General features: G+C 41.8%; 1 protein-coding gene across 2 annotated transcripts in view; it reads right to left on the bottom strand.

The window, feature by feature from the left end:
- Stim2 (stromal interaction molecule 2) overlaps nt 1-18,093 on the bottom strand; it is a 130,768-nt gene extending 112,675 nt beyond the window's left edge. For both annotated transcript variants that reach the window (XM_051165149.1, XM_051165150.1), the window contains exon 1: nt 17,602-18,093. In XM_051165149.1, the coding sequence (XP_051021106.1) occupies nt 17,602-17,950 (349 nt within the window). In that variant the 5' untranslated portion in view covers nt 17,951-18,093. The remainder of the gene's footprint in view (nt 1-17,601) is intronic.
- Between the last annotated feature and the right edge of the window lie 2,688 nt (nt 18,094-20,781).

The following is a 20,781-nucleotide window of genomic DNA, read 5'->3' as shown; positions in this document are numbered from 1 at the left end:
CAGTATCTGCTGTTGTCATAGAATTTTAGGGAAGATTAAACATGATGCTTTAAAAACCACTAAATATAGTCATTGTGCTCAAAAATAAATTAAAGCTACAGTAAGTCACAGTGTGTTATGTTGGCAGTCAGAACAGAGAAAGCGCTCAATACATAGTCTGTGGGTAAGTCAGCATATAAAACATAAAATGACAAAACAGCTCAGGTCTTCTGATTTGATTACATAATCCTTCCACAGAAGGATTATCTTCCCCAGAAAGAGAAAAGGTGAGTGAATGTCCTTACATTATGAAATCAACTCAAAGAGAACTATGGAATATTAACAGGCTCTTAGGAAGCAAGTAGATATCATAATCCAAGGTCTTAAGGGTTCAGCATTTAACGGAGTTAAGTCCATTAACTAAAATAATACATAATTCCTAAATCATTAAAAAAATTTGAAACGGCTTACTAGCCTATTCAGGTCGATGAGTCAATCAAAATGCAATGTGAAGAAAGCATGTGTCTTAGAAATTAGTTAAACCAGCAGACAACAGGCAGCAGAGAACAACCAAAGGGCTAGATAGAGGGCAAGAGTGAGTGTCAGGAAAGGAGAACAGAGCATAACCCTGAAAGACGCACGCAGTAAGACATGGCCAAATGCAGGAGTAGGCTGTCAGCCTAAGGAGAACAGAGCACCAGAAGTAGACATGAACCTCTAGTAAATATGCAGGCAACTCTTACATTAGAGTTATAAAATGCCAAAAGACATCATAATCACAAATGTTGAAATCTATTCGTATTTGTTTTTAGTCAGCACAATGAGTTCTGCCGCGGCCTTTTCCTACATACTGTTTTCCCCCGGTCAACCTCTCCCCTAGGCCCCCAATCCCTCCCCTGCTAAGCCTCTTCCTGCTCCTAAGAGCCCCTGTCCCTCTAAAATGCTGGAAATCAAATGATCAAACCCCTAAAATACTGAAAGATTAAAAATCTCAAAAATTTAATTCTAGGAAAAATGATTTTTAAAAGAGAGAAAGAAAAGAAGGAAAGAACCAAAGCTAAAGCTTTAGCATTTTCTTCAGCCAAAATAACAGCAAGACCCAAGGCTACTGCTCAGTCTGAGAAGTAGGAATCAACAATACCAGGTAAGAAAAAAGTTTCCTAACTTTCAATAGATTATAAACTGAACGTTTCCATAATATATTATTTAGTGAACATACCATCTAATATGTAAACTAAAAAGGAGTTTTCACTCATTTCAAATTTGACCCAATGTAGCATTTTCAAACACATCCTTGTTATAAAAGAATAATAAGCCAGGCAGTGATGGCACAAACTTTTCATCCCACCACTCAGAAGGAAGGGACAGGTGGATGTGAGTTCAAGGCGAGCCTGGTCTACAGAGTGAAGTTTCAGGACAGCCAGGCCTACACAGAGAAATCCTGTCTTGAAACAATTTAAAAAAAAAAAAAAAAAAGGACAGTAAGTGAAAATTAACTTTTCTAAATTACAGATTAAGAACATGCAAATTGTCCTCACATCTATCCCAATCTCCTGGTAAGTGAAGACTTTCATGGGACATGCCTTTTGGGCTAGTGCCCAACTATAAGTGAGAAATATAGGAGATGGGGAAATAGAAGGACCCAGAGGGTCCTAGAAACCTACAAGAAGAACATCATGATGGGTGGATCAGGGCCCAGGGGGGTCTGCTCAAACTATTGCACTAACCAAGGACAATGCAATAGTAAACCTTGAACCCATACTCTGATCTACCCAATGGACAGGACATTCTCCACAGTTACGTGGAGAGCGGCGACTGACTTTGACATGGACTCTGGTGCTCCATATTTGACCACCCCCCCTTGGTGGGAGGCCTGGTGGCACTCAAAGAAAGACTAAGCAGGCTACCAAGATGAGACTTCATAGCCCATGACCATATAGTGGGGGAGGAGATCCCCTCTGTCTTAGACCTAGGGGAGGGGAATAGGATAAAAGCGGGAGAGAGGGAGGAATGGAAGGCTACAAGTGATAGGATAACAATTGAGTTGTAATCTGAATAAATTAATAAATTTTTTTAAAACATGCAAATTATTCTTTACAATGGCATTTTCTTTTAACAAATACAAAAAGGAGAGCTCCTGTGGTTTGTAAATCCTCACTATGAGGGCCACGTACCCCAAAAGATCTTCGCTATTAAATTTCAAACTTCGTTGTGAAGTGGCTCTTCATTGTAATTGGGAAGAAAGAGACTATCTAAACACACTCGTTTTAAAATTGGCATTTAAGTGAAAACAGCTGCTATGTATCTAGAAATCAAAGATGGACTGAATGCAGGCTTCTTATCTGCTATTTAGTGAACTGAGTCCATTTTCATACTGTCACATTGTAAGTAGAACATCCTAGGATATCCTTAATATATTTTACTTCTTTTCTAATTTAGACCATTAAGAAAAATAATCCTAGTTTTTTAGAAGCTTAATATTCAAGATAGATAATGAATCTATCATGACTACCAGCTTCTTACCTGAAAATCAAACTTAAAAGACTTAAAATGTAAAGCTAAGCTTTCAGTACACTACAAAAGCTACCAGACAATTTTATAAGAAAATATATAAACACACTATTCATATGTATAAAATTGAAAGGACCAACTTCTTTGCATTTTCTGCAAGGTTTTAAAATGCATCCTAATGTACACAGAGACATGGTCATGCACACTTGCTAAACTAAGGTGAAAGAATCCTCACCTCAAGGCCAGGCCGGACCCCAGAGAGATCCTGTCTCAAAACTGAGTATGGAACTATGTTGCAGCATCCAGTACAGTGATCGGCACACCATCTGAGGTCCCAGCCACTCAGGATGTACAGGCAGGGGGGTCATCTGAGCCCAGGAGTCTAAGGGCAGCCTAGACAACCCAGCAACATACCATCTCAAATGAACATAGCATGAAACAGAGAGAACATTGTAAGAGTCAAAGTAACAGATCAGGGCTCTAGTGATGGTTTGTGTAGGATCCTAAAGTTGACCCTAATACGCTTTACCACGTGTATATACTTTTTACAAAACTCAAGAGATTAATCACTGTGGCCTGTATAGTTTATATAATAAGTAAAAATACCAATAAATAAAAAGCACTATGCTGCATGGCTTCCATTAAAGGAGTCTAGTCACTGAACCCTGAGATCACTGGCAATCATAAATGAGTGAAGTGCCAATTTATTCTAAGTATAGTCAGACAACAATAATTAGAATATTAAAGAAGAAATCATGAGAGGGGTCTATGACTTTCTCTTTCTACTAGGGTCCTAAAACTGAAAAGCTAGCACACAGCATTGTTTGTTAAGCATATTCTTAAACTAAGAAGCACAATGTAACTTTGACGTTGATGCCCAATAGTGAGCTTCTAACCCCTAAATTCACATTGACTAGCACTTTTTATGTTACATTAAGTATTACTATATTCTTTTATTGTGATGTACATGTGTGTATTCATGGGTAAGTTTATGGGCACCAGGTGCTTACACATTCCTGACGATGCCAGAGGGCATCAAATCCCCTGAAATGAAGGCCCGGGCATTTGTGGGCTGCCTGATATGAGTGCTGGGAAACCAAACCTGGGTAATAAGTGCTCTTAACTGTTGAGCCATCTCTCCAGCATCTTAACCACCACTTAATAAAATGTCTTTTAAAGTCTGTAACACTACAAGGTGAATAAAACTCTTGGCTTTTAAATAATCACATCAATATAATTACCCTAACTCTTATTTAAAAAAAAAAAAAAGGAGATTATCCAAGTTCATGACTTAAGACAAATGAGTAATATATTAGTCATAGCCATTCAGTTTATATAAGTGAAAACTGAAAGTTGATCCCATAACATTTCTCTTCTAGGAGCTGGCAGTCACAAATGAAGGTGTGTGTGTGTGTGTGTGTGTGTGTGTGTGTGTGTGTGTGTGTGTGTGTGTGTGTGTGTCCCCGTCCCTGACATACAGAGTCCACAGGCTGGCAGGCATTGGTTATTTTTTGAGACAGGGTCTCTCCCTGAACCAGGGGCCCATGGATTCAGCTAGTCTGCCTTGCCAATGAACTCCAGGAATCTGCCTACCTCCACCTCCTCAGATCTGGGACTGTACTCATGTTGTCATGCCCAGCACATGCCCACATCTGCTCTTTACGGACTAAACAATCTCTCTAACCCAAAATCGGACAATTAAATCAAGTAATTCAAATTTTTTCTTGCCTTGGATCTCTAACTAAACTATTATTACCTCTGTGTGGAATGTTATCGCCCAACTCAGCACTGACTGGTTCTTCAAATACTATCATTAAAAATATAATCTTAGCTGTATTCTCCTCCCCTAGACCTTTGACAGAAGGGGACCTCCTCCACCATCATATGACCACAGCCTATCAGATCTCATCCAGATAGCCTGCTACCTCTTTCTCTGAGTGACCCCCGACTCTCCTCAGCTAGGGGAAGTGATCAAATTGGGGGCACCAGAGTTCATGTCAGAGGCAGTCCCTGCTCTCCCCACAACCGTGGAGAATGAGCTGTCCATTGGCTAGATCTGAACAGGGGGTCTAGGCTTGCTGCATTCATTGTCCTTGGTTGGTGCAACACTTTGTGCCGGCCCCCTAGGTCCAGATCCACTGGCCTTGATGGTCTCCTTGTGGAGCTCCTGAACCCTCTGGGTCCTTCCATCCTCCCATTCTTCCACACCACTCTCAGCTAGAGTCCAGCATCGAGTCCAGCACCTGTCCTGATCCCCCCACTGGGTGGAGTCTCTCAGAGGAGTTCTATTTTGGGCTAATATCTACTTATAAGACACAATGCATGTCTTTCTGGGTCTGAGTCACCTCACTCAAAATGACCATTTCTAGTTCCATCCATTTGCCTGAAAATTTCAAGATTTCTTTGTTTTTCATAGCTAAGTAGTATTCCATTGTGTAAATGTACCACAGTTTCTTTACCCATTCTTTGGCTGAAGGACATCTAGATTGTTTCCAGATTCTGGCTGTTACACAGAAGGCTGCTATGAACATGGTTGAGCAAATGTCCTTGTTGTATGGTGGATCATCTTTCATGTATATGCCCAGGAGTGGTACAGCTGGGTCTTGAGGTAGGGAAGATGAGGACAGGAAGATACAAGCAAGAAGATAACATTCAGATGTAATCTGAATAAATTATAATAAATTAAAATTTAAATAAAATAAAATGCAAAAGAAAATTGAAAATGGTCTTTTTTTTTAAAGTATGAACTTAGGCCAGGCGGTGATGGCACACGCCTTTAATCCCAGCACTGGAGAGGCAGGGGCAGGCGGATCTCTGTGCGTTTGAGGTCAGCCTAGTCTACACAGAGTGAGTTCAGAACAGCCTGAGTTACAGAGTGAGAACCTGTGTCGGAAAAACAAGAAAGCACCAACAACAACAAAAGTGCAGGCCTTTAATCCCAGCACTCAAAAAGCAAATGCAGGTGGATCAGCCTGGGCTACACAGTGAGCTGCAGGATAGTCAGAGCTACACTGTGAGAACCTGACTCTAAAGTAGGAAACAAAACAAAAAGAATATATATGCTCCTCAGGGAGCTGTAAAGATGGATAAGCAGTTAACAGTACAAACATGCAAAGAGCTTGTGTTTAGTTCCCTCACGGGAAAGCTCACAAGTGCAAGTAACTCCAGCTCCAGGGGATCTGAAACCCTTTCTGGCCTTCCATGGGCACTGTACCCACATTCACACACACATACACACACACACACACACACACACACACACACACACACACACACCAAAAATATTAAAAACTGAATGCAAATATTACACTAAAAATATAACTTTCTAGTCAGTAAGATTGCTTGCTGCTAAGCCTGACAATTTCAGGTTCAATCCCTGCAATTGGAGGGGGGAAACGTCCATAAACATGCACTGAGAGAGGGGGGAATGTCCATAAACATGCACTGAGGGGGGGAACATCCATAAACATGCACTGAGAGAGGGGGGAACATACATAAACATGTACCGAGAGAGGGGGGAACATCCATAAACATGCACCGAGAGAGGGGGGAACATCCATAAACATGTACTGAGAGAGAGGGGAACATCCATAAACATGCACTGAGAGAGGGGGAACATCCATAAACATGCACTGAGAGAGGGGGGAACATCCATAAACAAGTACTGAGAGAGGGGGGAACATCCATAAACATATACTGAGAGAAAGGGGAACATCCATAAACATGCACTGAGAGAGGGGGGAACATCCATAAACATGCACTGAGAGAGGGGGGAACATCCATAAACATGCACTGAGAGAGGGGGGAATATCCATAAACATGCACTGAGAGAGGGGGGAACATCCATAAACATGTACTGAGAGAGGGGGGAACATCCATAAACATGTACTGAGAGAGGGGGGAACATCCATAAACATGCACTGAGAGAGGGGGGAACATCCATAAACATGCACTGAGAGAGGGGGGAACATCCATAAACATGTACTGAGAGAGGGGGGAACATCCATAAACATGCACTGAGAGAGGGGGGAACATCCATAAACATGTACTGAGAGAGGGGGGAACATCCATAAACATGCACTGAGAGAGGGGGGAACATCCATAAACATGCACTGAGAGAGGGGGGAACATCCATAAACATGCACTGAGAGAGGGGGGAACATCCATAAACATGCACTGAGAGAGGGGGGAACATCCATAAACATGCACTGAGAGAGGGGGGAACATCCATAAACATGCACTGAGAGAGGGGGGAACATCCATAAACATGTACTGAGAGAGGAGGGAACATCCATAAACATGTACTGAGAGAGGGGGGAACATCCATAAACATGCACTGAGAGAGGGGGGAACATCCATAAACATGCACTGAGAGAGGGGGGAACATCCATAAACATGCACTGAGAGAGGGGGGAACATCCATAAACATGTACTGAGAGAGGGGGGAACATCCATAAACATGTACTGAGAGAGGGGGAACATCCATAAACATGTACTGAGAGAGGGGGGAACATCCATAAACATGCACTGAGAGGGGGGGAACATCCATAAACATGCACTGAGAGAGGGGGAAACATCCATAAACATGCACTGAGAGAGGGGGGAACATCCATAAACATGTACTGAGAGAGGGGGGAACATCCATAAACATGTACCAAGAGAGAGCTAGGGGAGAGAATGTAAATTGTTTTAATATGAATTTCTTGGAAGCTTCCCCAACTAGCCCAGCAAACTAAATTTACAGGTGTCTCCACACCATTTCATCCACATTATTTTCTATTTCATATATTCTCTTTTGTTCCTTAATAGGTACATCTCATAATTTTAAAATATTAATTATCTTCTCAATTTAAATATTAATATAAGTTCTAAGAAAACAAGAGCCTTATAATGTTATTCATCAGTGTTCCCAATATTTCTATAAGTCTGTAATATACATGACACCCATGTATTCATTGATTTCACATTTAAAATTACTCTTGAGTACATACTTAATTAACATGAAAAGGCCCTTGGACCAATTTACAACTCCAAAAACAGTCTTTTTCTAAATCATTCCTTGAGGTTATTAGTAAATACAAACAAAAATATACATTTTAAGTATTAAAAAAAACTGTCTGAAGAATGATGCCAGTTGTTAAAGTAAATGTGTTTTCTAGTTTAATCCTTCTTGTTTTAAATTTTCTGTAATAAGCTTTTAAGGTCAGAAACTACATTTTTCTTGCTGACTATTCAGCTATAAAATATTGTAGTCTTTTGGTTAGATTAAATAACAAAGGTAAACTAGGGATGTAATTCAGTGATACAGTGCTTGCCTACCATGTGTAAGGTCCTGGGTTCAAACCTCAGCACCACAAACAATAGAAGAAAATACACACAAAATAACTTGGCTAAAGAGCCAACTAATTTCTTTTAAAATATTCCAGTACTTTCCAGTTTCACTATAAATATCTTCACTTTTCTATACTAGTGTAACTTACTCTTTGAGAATTCTATAGTGTGTACAATGCATTATGATCATTTTCTCCAGCTTCTCCAACTTCTAACAACTCCTCCTCCCATTGCCATGTTTTTTAATATCCCACAGCATCTGGTTAGTGCTGCCCACATTCTCAAGGGGCATTCACTGCTGCAAGGGCATCCTACTAGCTGCCTGTCCTTCCCAGCTACCATCTGCCAATAGCTCCTCAGCTAGAGTGGGCATGAGCCTCTCCCTGATCCATGTTGTAATTTTAAATGCTTTAATATAGTGCAGGTTCTGTCTCAGGCCATTAATGATCTAGTTATTCAGGTCACAAAAGTGTCTTCAAAGACACTGTCATTTATTCTGGGTAGGTGTGCATGTGCGTGTCTGTCCTAGTGCATGTGTGAGCATGCATGTACATCAGAGGTTAATGTTGCCACTGTTCCACAGGCTCCATCTACCTACTTTTTTGAGATAGTATCTGTCAGTGAACTAGCCAGCCTGGGCTGGTAAGCCAGCTAACCCCAGGGATCCTCACTGGGCTCTACCTCCCAGGGCTAACAAGTACATGCCAGTTCCGGTGGTTGAATTCCTGCTTACAAGCAACTTCCTATAGTCTGAGCTATTACCCCAGCTTCAGACTTATTTTTAATAACACAAACAGGGCTGGGAATACAGTTCTGTAGTAGCTTGCAAGGCCAGGTATCTAATCTGCATAGATAAATGCATGAAAGTAACAGACGGCACATTACTAATCCTCAGCAAACTTCAGCACATTTCTATCCCACATCTGCATCTACAGACAAAAGGGGAAACAGCGTTAGCAATTACTGAGTGCTTACACTTACCAGGCTCTACGTTAAGCATTTTTTGCAGGCTATTAACTCATTTGTTCTTCAAACCCCATTCTAAAGACATGGACTTTTTAAAAATTATTTATTTATTTTATGTATATATGAGAGCTCTATCTGCATGTACACCTGCAGGCCAGAAGAGGGTACCAGGTCACATTATAGATGATTGTGAGCCACCATATGGTTGCTGGGAAATGAACTCAGGACCTCTGGAAGAACAGACAGAGTTCTTAACCCCTAAGCCATCTCTCCAGCCCCAGGACATGGACATTTAGACACCAACAATTTAAGTCCCCTACCTATAACTATAAAACACCATCAGACTGGGATTCTACAAACCATAGTCTTAATCAAATCACATTACATAAATGATGAACGAACTTACATCCCATATAAAAGTTCTATTAGTCTTAAAATCAATTCCATCCCATGAGGAAGAGTCACAAAAACAAAGCACAAACACAAACGCACACCTTCTGAAGCGACTGACTTTTTACAGCACTCTGCAGATGTATCACCAGAATTGAGAATCTGTATAGTGGATAAGAACAACCTTCAAAACTTCAGAACATTTCACAGCAAATGTTCATTATTAACAAAGAAAATGATGATGCAATTGAAAGGCTAACGAGCAATAAAGACCTAGTTTCACACTACTTAGAATATCTAATGCTTCTCCAGCCTTATTCCCTGATTTAACTTCAATTATACTCTCTACATTGACCTTAAGAGCCTTGGCACTGAAGATTTTAAGGTAACTAAATCCCTATTATACATAACACGTAGTATGGGAAAAAGCAGTAAGAACCTCACAAGGATGCTCTGAGTATCAACTGGGACGTGCAAAATTGCTGCCAAGTCTGAGCTGCACATGTAAATTTAAATGTTGGTTTGCTGTACACAGGCTCAGCACTGTTAAGTCTTCCTGGATATCTGCCATCCACAATCACATCTTGCATTCTCATGGGCCAGCATATCCCTTCTCAGCTTCCTACTCCCCTACTGTGTGCCCTCCCCTAGTTGCTCTAGCCGACTCTGGAAACCAGAACTTATCCAAAAAACCGTCCAAGTCAGGAAACGGTAAATCTGCATGCCTTTATCATACCGTATCATCAGCCTTTAAGTGAGTACAGCTCTAGCAGACCTCAGTATCTTACTGATCTTGAAAGGCTGAACATCTTACTGAAATCTGATGCTTACTAAACCACTGAAGCTTGTGTTTGCTTACATCACATCTTATTCCAAAGAGGGCCAGAAGTGCAGCTCCTCAGTAAAGAGCTTGCCTAGCACCGGCAAGATCCTCGCTAGATCCCAGTTTCCAAAATTGGGGTGGGGAGAGCATACACAATTTATCTTCAGCACTGGAAATGTACAACAGAAGCAACAAAACAAAACAAAAAACTTCTACTAAATACTCTATGTTTTTAAAAATATGAATGAGGTACCCTTGGCTACTGAAGTGTGTGTGTGTGTGTGTGTGTGTGTGTGTGTGTGTGTATTGGGTGTACTATTTGATTTAATAAGGGTATAACTGTAAAATAATCATCATTATCACGCTGGTCAATGTATCAATAGCTCATATCTTTACCTTTAGTTTTGGTATGAGATATGACTATTTATGGTGTAGTCTCTTACAGAATCTCAAGTAACCTGGTGACCTCCATTCTACTACATTTGACATTTTTAGATGCCACACAAGTGAGACCATGCAGTATTTGTCTGTGTCTAGGTTGTTTTATTTAGCAGGTTTACCTACACTGCCACAAATACCAGAATTTTCTTCTTTCAATGGCTGAATAAAACCCCACTGTCTGTGTGTATGTCATATTTTCTTTATCCATTCCTCACCAACAGACCTTTAAGTTGTTTCCACATCTTAGCTCTCTAAAGTGTATTTCTAGTAAGCGTAGCAATGTGAACAGGTAAAGCTACAAAGTTAACGTTTTCTTATATTGTGCAAATAAATTCCAAAGCAAGTTTCAAGTTTATTGTTCCTACAACAATTTTTTTAAAGTCAAACTGCAACACCTTCCTAAGCCCAGTGCCTCAAGTCATGGCTACGATACAACAGTAGTTAAATAATGTTTAGAATTATATGCAGACACACATACTCACTAAAATATGACTTTTTCCTTTTATCTCCCTTGGTTCTTCCTCACACCCATTTTCACAAACCTAAGGCCTGAAAGCACATCAGAGAGCAAATTCATAAATGCAAATTCCAAAAATACAAGGTATCTATCACTGCAATTTAAAAAACACAAATATAAATTTAAATTAGTACTAAGAAGAAATTAGCAAAGATTAATGCAATGAATACAAAGCAGAAGAGGTCAAGATGACCAGAGTAGAGAACCGGGGAAATTTAGACATGTCTTTAATAGAACAAGTCAGATGTTTGCTGTAAAGAAGAAAAATAAAGGAAGTGGATCAAGATCATCTTGGGACTCAGCATCAGATGTATTTAAAAGGGAAGAGAAATAGTAAAGGAAAGAAAACATGGATCTGTAAAATGTAAAGTGTATTGAATAGCAGATGAAATCTACATAAAAAGGGGTGGTATGGGCATGGTCCCACATGGCTGTAATCCCAGCACTTGGGAAGTGGAAACAGGAGGATGAGGAGAAGCATCTGGAGTTCAAGACTAGCCTAAAGAAAATGAAAAAAAGACTAGACTAAGCTACATAGTAAGACCTTGTCAAAAAAAAAGAACAAAAAGGCAAGTCAAGCACTGAAAACCTATTTCACTTCCTGAGAATCACTTGACAAATACAAATCATTGTTCTTACTCTAAAGATTTGTTTTTAATGAGATTGCTTAATAGTCAGAAATCATGTAAATAAAGAGAATCACTGCTAATATTTTTTTAATTAAAAACACAGCACTTAATTCAGTAAGAGTTTTTGAAGTGTTTCACTTACACAATGGCAACTTCAAGAAGATCAGAGAGAGGCAGAGAAAGTGAAAATAACTAGAGGCAAAACAGTTGCACAGAGGCCAGGATCTGCGGCGCACATGAAGACCAGCTCACATGCAAGCAGTGGCATGGACAGGCCCATCCAGTACACTTCCTGTGAGGCTTGGAGGGTCCCTGGGCCTGTGGGAAAGGCTGGAATGGGGAGAGGAGGTTACCCCTATCTTTAAGAAAAGAACACTCAATCCTCACTACTAACATCCCACAACTCCCTTTAGCCTTAATCCAAGTTAGCTCTCTGAAAATTACATGATTGACAAAGCCTAGCTGGAAGAAAAGTATTCTGGGGGCGGTAGCCATGATGGCTCTGCAGGAGCACAGCAAGGGCCAGGTGAAACAAAGCCAAATGTCCAACCAGTCATTGGCCTGGGGTTCCCTAACCCAGCAGAACTTTCCTAGTAATGAATTTCTCCGAGGAGGAAATGTTCAGCTCAAGAACACAAGATTGGGAACTGCGATTTAGCAGAGAACCACCCTTAAAGCCAGTGACAAAGAAGCCAGTCAAGGGAAATGTTTACTGGAAGTCAGACTGGAAAGTGTCAAGAGAGACTGAGTATAAAAAAACCTACAGATACTAACATGGAGCCGGAGAAGGCAAAAGCAACCCATTTGCCCTTTATGTTAGAAATTATCAGCTACAAACCAGGCTTGGGCCTCACGCAGGAAACTCAACAGTTAATTTTGAAACAAGTAAAAGGCTAGTCAGTACTCAGAAGACTTTTTCACAAAGGAAACTGGAGACCTCTAGATGGGAGAGTACATGCTAATATACAATATAAGCTCAACCTGGACACGGTCACTCTTTAATATAGAATAAACATACCTTGTGAAATATAGAATTAAAGGCTTTATGTAAACACACAAATATATTATCTTTAGCTATCAGTGTTTCGGTTTACCAGACAGTTAGCAAGTATATTTATGATGACTTGTGAACTACTCTGAAAATCATCACAGAAAGCGAATCAGACATCCAAATACCTAATAAATACCTGATAAATAGGCATACTTGAAGTAAAAAAGATACTGTGTTTCTTCTGGGGGTTTTAAAGTTTGTACTAATTTAAGTCATTCCAGAAACTCTAACCAACATTAAAAAAATAACAACCAGACAGGCTCCTGTCTAACCCAAGAATAAAACAAACTTTCTACAACTTGCTTTCAGAGCCACTCACTGTATAACTGAAGTCCTCAAGTCCTCTCCTACTGTCCTGTATGCTAACTGCCTCCTTATCACCTTCGTCTTCCTATTTCCGCCCACTCAAAACCCACTTTCTCAAACACAGGTCCCTCTCAGGCTCAGTTCCTCTCCCTCTTGATGACACGTTAGAAGACTCAAGAGTTTATGAAAGATTTGCCCTAAATAATAAAAGTAAACTTCCACTATCTAGAGTATGTACACAGTATTTTAAATGTTTTCAATTTTGAAATAAATTTTTCATTTTAGTTTCCCAAGCAAGTTTAGCTAGCAAAATCAATGTGCCAAGAAATTTTATCCTATTTTTCTGGGGACTCCCCTTATTCCCTAGCACATGGCTGAGAAACTCAATTTTAGATGACGATTTCCTCCCCATACACTCAGGGCTTAGCTCTGAGGACAATTAACTTCCTCCTTATTGTTCTATTTGCCTCCTCTTGGAAGGCCCTTCCCTCACCTGTGCGTGAACTATGCGCACCTGGGTCCACCTCACATTCTGCAGGAGCCTCCTTCTTTCCCCAGCGCTTCCCAGTCACTATCATGCTGCTCCGTGTTGGCCTCAGGGTGTTCGGATGTATTAGCATATATGACACACAGGCTTTTAAAAAAGCCAAGTTTTGGAATCAAAGAAACTCCAGTCACCATCTAACATGAAATCTTGGGTAAGAAGCCCGAGATCGTAAGGCATCCAATTTTTTCATGTCTTGTATGAAACGTATGCCCTGACGGGTTTAGTTTCAGATCTAAACACACTGATGCACTGGAAGCAGTTAGCACAGTAAGAAACCCAGTAATAGTTTACTTAAATACCTGTTACTCCCCAGCCTGTGCTAGTCTGAGATCCCAATGGACAGATTCGGGTCTTACTCTTGTTTGTATTCGTTCATATTCCTAGTTTTCTATTTCTTGCATGTATTTATTTAATAATTGGTTGATAAAACTTATCAAATTAAAAATAATCTCCTAGTTAGTTCCTAACTTAGTCCAAACGCTAATCAATATCAAAAGTAGCTTGTTAATCACTACTAGTTGCTAATTTTAACATTCACTTAGCCAGTCTATACATTAATTACTATATGCCTAAATACATATCTGCAAGGATAACTCTGAAAGTATTCCTATCATACTAACATGACTACCCAAAAATCCAAAATGGTTGACACAGTTACTCATGAGTCTAAATTAACCTAAAAACATTACCATTAACCCAACTACAAATTGAGTCATCAGCAAATTATCCCTGTTTATCCTTTTTATATCAAAGTAAGCTAAATCTTAAACCCTCATTTCCAACTGGCACTTCTGAGATCATCACAGTGAGATCATCAACAGTGACCAATGGGATTTTTAAGAGTCTTAAAAAAAGACTAGCAAGGAATGGGATGCTTCTAAACAAACTTACAGCTAATGTTAAACATGCAAAATAGATGAAATTCAAATAGATAGAAGCAAGTTCTTCAGTTCTGTGGCTGACAACACAACATAAACATAGCAATGGCCAAAGACTGGAGAAGAAAACAAAGCAGTAGGAGAGCATCAAAAGAAGGTTCTGGAAAACACACTCTCCTGTCACAATGTAAACACCAGCATGAGGCATACATACAGCACATTCCAGCCAACCAGACACTCAAAAAAGACATTAATAAAGCTGTGTGTACTGGGTAAGTCTTGGGAATGCAAGGTGAGTGACAACTGAAAGTTTGGATTAATATTTTTCCAATGATAACTTGAAAAATTGACAACTAAATTAGTGAAAGCCCCACAGTGTAAGTATTTTTTAGCACTTCTGGATAAAGTGGACCTTCAAAATGGTATTATATTTCGACCTAAGAATAATTTAAAGTTTTGTTGAGATTTTAATATATCTAAAAGTCATAGGCTATAATCTGCCAGCTACCATTCATCAATCCTTAATCTAAATTAGATTTCAATCATGTGAATTATTTTTAACTAATATATGTGTATACATACATGCATATGCACACATACAATTTGAATTTTTACTATGTAATATTATAAATATTGGTTCTACATTACTAAAACATTTAAGACGATGGATCTATTGGTTTTAATGGTGTCACTGCCTACCTCTGAAAAGAATACTTTTTTTGTTCAAAACTAAGAACAAGCCAGACTTAAAAACTATTTATTCTTAAAACACACCAACATTAAACCCTTAAGAGGTAAGCGTCAATGAAAAGTGTGTCTGGATTGTATTAATAAAAGACAAACTCCTCAGGAGTTCCTAACAGTTACATATTTAAAAACTAATCTGGAGAAGAAAACAGAGTGGTTTGGCTATCAATTTACAAAACTATTAAAAGGACCAACAGTGAAATGACAGCTTTACTTGACAACCCTAGAGAAAATTTCTCTCATAATTCTTTAAAAAGGTTTCATATTTCTAAATCCACATTAAATCCACTTGCCTTAGAACTGGTGTTCACTGTCTGCATCTATCACTGACACAGTATGACGGGGCAGTACCTTGGGTCTGTCTGTGGCTCTACGTCCCAAAGTGTGACATATCACCATTTATGTCCCAAGCTTAATAAAACAAACAGAGCCATAAGAGAGAACTAGCCACAAAAATTATTAAATGAGAAAGCGCCCTAAAGAAGCAATTTCAATATATTCTAATTCACAAGTAATTTTTCAATATAACATTTCCCCAAGTGCCAGCCCTACTGGCTGTATTTACATAAAGTTATTAAAATTACAATGATTCAACTTGGACACTGTGTAGTTTTATAATCTGAAACTTTAAATGGAAATGTTTAGCTTTAAAGATTAATATTCGAAAATAAGGAAAAAACCTTGAGATCAACAGAAATAACTCCAACGTTGACATTTCAGTAAATTTAGTTAAAAGCACTACAGCACAAATTCATTTTGTGCGACTGGTCTGGTTTTCCCCACTAAGAATCACCTTGTCTTTTCCACTGTGCCATAAATAACTGTTGAGAAAATTAAAAGGGTTACAGCTTATTAAAATTCCATCTGCGATTATCTGTTCTTCAGTATAACATACTTGTTAAAATAGTCAATAAACACCAAAATTCCAAATCATTTGCCTTTCTGCCAATTACATTCGCTAAGGCATTATACAACTACTAATCAAACATTTCTGCCAAGGGGGCGGGGGGGGGGGGGGCGGGGAGAGAAGCATTCCAAAGCTCTTAAAAGCCAAAGTAACGCTGTTCCATTCCCAAGGGAGACAAGACAATAAGCCCGCAGCCTACAGTCCTACTTAACTACTTTATCACTGTTCCCTTCTACACTTGCCACATTTTTATTAGAAAACAGCTATTTGAGCATGAAACCATCCTATCCATCCTTCCCTCACAGTACTGTGCCCCTAAAGATTCTATAGCCATTTATCCAAGGCGGCCAGTGATGGGTTCCCTGTTTCGGCTGAACAGGATCTGGTAAGTTTTTTGAGTACTGTAAATAAGCTGATCAGTACGCTCTCCACCCTCCAACTTCCAAAGCGCCCGACACCGTTTACCAACATCCTCCTCCTCTCTACAACAGGAAATAGCCTGTCACAGAACTCACAGAAAAGCTGCTTAGATCTAAACAGTGCTAACACTTCCCAGAGCAGCTGTTAGTGACTACCAGACGCCTGTTGGGCTATCGCGATACTTAAATTAACAGTGGGTCATCTACTCTTCCTTAATCTTGCTATCCTCCAGAAAACCTAGAGGTCTACCTTAAAAATAAACACAGCGGGAAGAAAAGTAAGTTACTCCGGCTTCACCACTTTGCCCCAGGAAATCATTTCAGGACCTTTACATCATTGCTTAAAGCACACCAGATCAGTTATGTAAGACAATGCAGGCTTTAAAAAGCATACAATTTTCTAATCTTACCAAACATATTTGCAAGTTTTCAGTAACTGCTTAAACGTTTTGTATTGAAAAGATACTGGTGCACTCCATCAGAACTATGCTGCACAAATCCACGTCACAAATGTCCTGCACTTGATAAATTTTAGGTGTTTCTGGATACCTGATGCTCTTTCAGCACCCTTCATCTCCCAGTGATGCTCTCAAACAGCCTATACTTTTTCCATCCCTTCAAAGGGCCTCCTACCCCCACAAAAACACACCAGACTTTGACGTTTCTTCATACTAACGCGGAACCACTAATGCCACTAGGTGCTGTGGCTCTCAAAGAATCTCTTCAGCAGCTTCCCCTGGGACACGGCGCTCGCTCAGCCGGGCTTCCAACCGGTAAGACGCCGCCAGCTGCCTTTTGAAAAGGCAGCTGAGGCCGACTCCATACCGCATTGCTGCTGCTGCCGCCGCCGCCGCCGCCTACTTTCTCTAGCAGCTTTAGGAAGAGAGAAAATGAGCCCAGTCCCCTACAGACCCCAGTGGCGGCACCAAAGAGAAACCACTGCATTGCTCAGCTGGGGAGCTCGCAGAAGCCCCACGGAAGGGCGGAGAAGCCGCATTCGAGGCGCCAGTCCCGTGGATTAGGAAGGCGTCCGAAGTGCGACGGCCGGCGCCAAGGCAACCGCCAGGCGCCCCCTCGGGGATGGGGTCCCGGCTGGGAATGGGGGGATGGGGATGGGGGATCCCGCCAAGCCTGCCCGCCGCCGCCGCGCGGGCCTCACCTGTCAGCAGCGCCTGGCGCTCGCCCGCAGCCGCTGCCGAAGGAGACGCGGCCGCTCCGGCCGATCCCGACGGGCGCCGCCCGGGGAGGTGCCGGGGCACCAGGTCGCATCCGTCTGCCGCGCCGGCCACCAACAGCCCGAAAAGCAGCAGAGCAGTCCAGCGCCGCCGGGGAGGGTGGCCTGAGGCCCGGCCGAGTGCCGCAGAGAGAAAAGCGCTCCCCGGAGCCGCCGGGCACTCGCTGGCCGCCAGCTGCCCCGGGCCCCGCCGCCTGGGAAGCGGACTCCCGCCGGGTGCTAGCCTGCTCCCTTTACCGGCGGCCCGCGGAGCTCGGCTCCCCGCCGCGTTCATTGGTTCCGGTTATTTAAAAAAAAAAAAAAGTGGGGGAGCGCTGTGGTACGGCGTCTTCCGACCCGGCACGACACCCGCGCAGCTGCCGCGGCGACACCGGGATCCGCTGCTCTGGCGCGGCCAAGCCCCAGCCCAGCGCCCGCGCCGCCACCGCGGCGCATCCCCCCGCCCCCTCCGGCCCGCGCCCGCCGTAGTACCACGCTCGGCCGGGACACCTCCCTCCCCTCACACACTAGCTCTCACACCAATCCCCCGCCTCCCTCGGCCCCACCACGGCGCAGGCGCGACGCGGTGGCACTGCGCGTGCGCGGCGCCTGGGCCCCGCCCCCAGGGCGTTCCCAGACTGGTGGGCGGAGTGCGGGAAAAGGCTGCCTAGTCCAGTGCTTCAGGAGCTCTGTGTGTGTGTGTGTGTGTGTTTGTGTGTGTGTGTGTGTGTGTGTGTGTGTGTGTGTGTGTGTGTGTGTGTGTGTGTCGCCCACGCTGCTGCGATCGGGTGATGGGCAGCCTGGAAAGCCTGTCGACGTCGCAGATCCTCTGAGTGCTTCACCGCGTGGGTTAGGAAAACCTTGCAGTAGGAAACAGAGGCCTCCCCTAACTTGGTTGTAGGTGGGGCTTACCGGTTGTCAGCTGTGTAGAAGTGGAGGGTAACCCAGCCAAGCATTGAATTTACTTGACAAACATTCGGCAAAGCGCTTGCTCTGTGCCAGCGTGCAAGGAATTTCTCTAAGCAATTTACAGCGACATAATGTAAAGCATCCTTCTCATCTCCATTTTACAAGTGACGAAATCAAAGCCTTGAATTGTTAAAATCGCTTAAACCACCGGCCCACAGGTAGTAAATGGACATGGCCCGATTTAGCAACCACTGAATGGAAATTTTCATATAATTTGCATTAGCTTTTTACTATTCTCCGTGCTGACATTACCTGCAGTCATCGCCTCCCTGCTCCCATTCCACCCCCTCCTATAGGCTCTGCCAGCTGAACAGGTTGCAGGAACTACAACATAGACTTGACCATTTTGCTTGTCTGCAATAAAGCAAAAGTTTTGTACATTCTCTTGCAAATTCTGCTGGGGATAGATTTAATTGATTTTAAAAGGGAAAGAACCAGAATCCAGTTCATCCAAGCAATTGCCTTCATTGCATTGGAAATATGTTGTTGTTGTTGTTGTTTGGGGATTTTGGGTTGGTTGGTTGGTTGGGTTTTTGTTGTTTTGTTTTTGTTTCTTTGTTTTTGTTTTGTTTTGTTTTACTTGTGACAGGGCTGCTCAGAATAAGAATGGCACTCAGCTACATCCGAACTACACCTTGGCGATTCATATCAAAGCATTTCTTCAGGAAACCTTTAAAATGTAAAAGGTGCTGAACTACACACAAACACACACACACAAACACACACACACACACACATGATCTTAAAAGTAGGATTGTTAAGAACATAGGTCTGGCTGCTGTTGGTTTCTGATGTTGGCTTGGAGTTTAGATTATTTTGTTTCAGAAGTCAAAATTGACAGCCTCCAAAATAATTTCTTAGGAAGCCTGTCCAAAAGAACGTTGGGTATCACTTGCAGTGGAAAAGACAGAGACACACTGCAGAAAAGAGTCAGGAGTAATCTTGAGGCTAATCAACCCATCCACAATTACTTCTTCACATACTGCTTGGGGGCATTGAGTTGGAGGGTGGGGCAATTCCTCAAGGGCCAACAGGAAGAGTCTATTTTGCTTGCTGAAAGGAACAGCAATGAAGTCATGTTTGCTGAGTCTTACTAGGGCACCAGGAAACCATGCAGCAAACAAGTTCGTCTCCTGCTCTCCAGGAGGCATCATCTAATTTATCAATATTTACTGAGCACATAATATATGCCAAGCAAAGTATTATATGGTGGAGATTCAGCAGACTAAAACACACTTGAACAAACCAAATAAGTCAGAAGTTGAAGCTATAAGACTGCTAACTGTCCTTTCCTGGGGGCCTTTACCATCTTGCATGAGAGATAAAATGTATCTCTATTAAGTAATTATAATTTATTTTTATGCAAGGTAAGAATCAATTATTAAAGTGGGTAGGGAAAACTGTTATAGCAATAATATAAAACCAGGAACAATTAGCAATTTGCTGGGCTCACGTTTCTTTAAACAAGATGCCATGCCATTTCTTTTCAAAGACAGGGTGCAGGGCGCTGAAAAGATACTGGATTCAGTCATAAATGTTTATTTCTCTCTACTGGGGCCACAGGTAAGGAACCAGCATTCACCATAGAGGTCTGCCCCAGAAGGACACCGGCTAGAAATGAATCCTCTACCTTATCTATCTTTTTCATGGGAACCAAAGTTTCTGACTTAAATTGAGCAGCCTTGGTGCACACTGTTACACGTAAGAGGGGTACAGTGTCCCGGTGCATTAAAGCGTAGGCCTAGGTAACAAGCGAAAGCAAGTCCATTACTTTGCAAGAAAATTCCCATTTGTGGAATTACAGATACATAATTACACTTGCAAGCTGCTTATCTGCAATCTCGTTATCTTCTCGCGTTCCCTTTCTTTTCCCTTGTAACTTAGGGCTTCCTGCATGCCGCTTCTCTTGCCAAATTTCATTCAAAAACTACCGGAAACCCCTTTCCCTTGGTGGCTACCCTACTCCTACAGCCCAGCCTCCTCCGGTTAAATCTCACAACTTGCCATGTATTTGCAGAATGCGTTCATTGGCTTGTTTTTAACACAGTTTTGACTTCCAGCGTCTGATGGGCAGCCTTGAACTTTGTTATCAGACCAACCTCGTAGAAACCTCAACTCGATCTTCTCAGAGTGACCCGTAGGCAAGTTAATTAGGAA

The sequence above is a fragment of the Acomys russatus genome, chromosome 22 (assembly GCF_903995435.1).
Source record: "Acomys russatus chromosome 22, mAcoRus1.1, whole genome shotgun sequence".
Lineage (NCBI taxonomy): Eukaryota > Metazoa > Chordata > Mammalia > Rodentia > Muridae > Acomys > Acomys russatus.
This window is presented reverse-complemented; position numbering and strand designations above follow the sequence as displayed.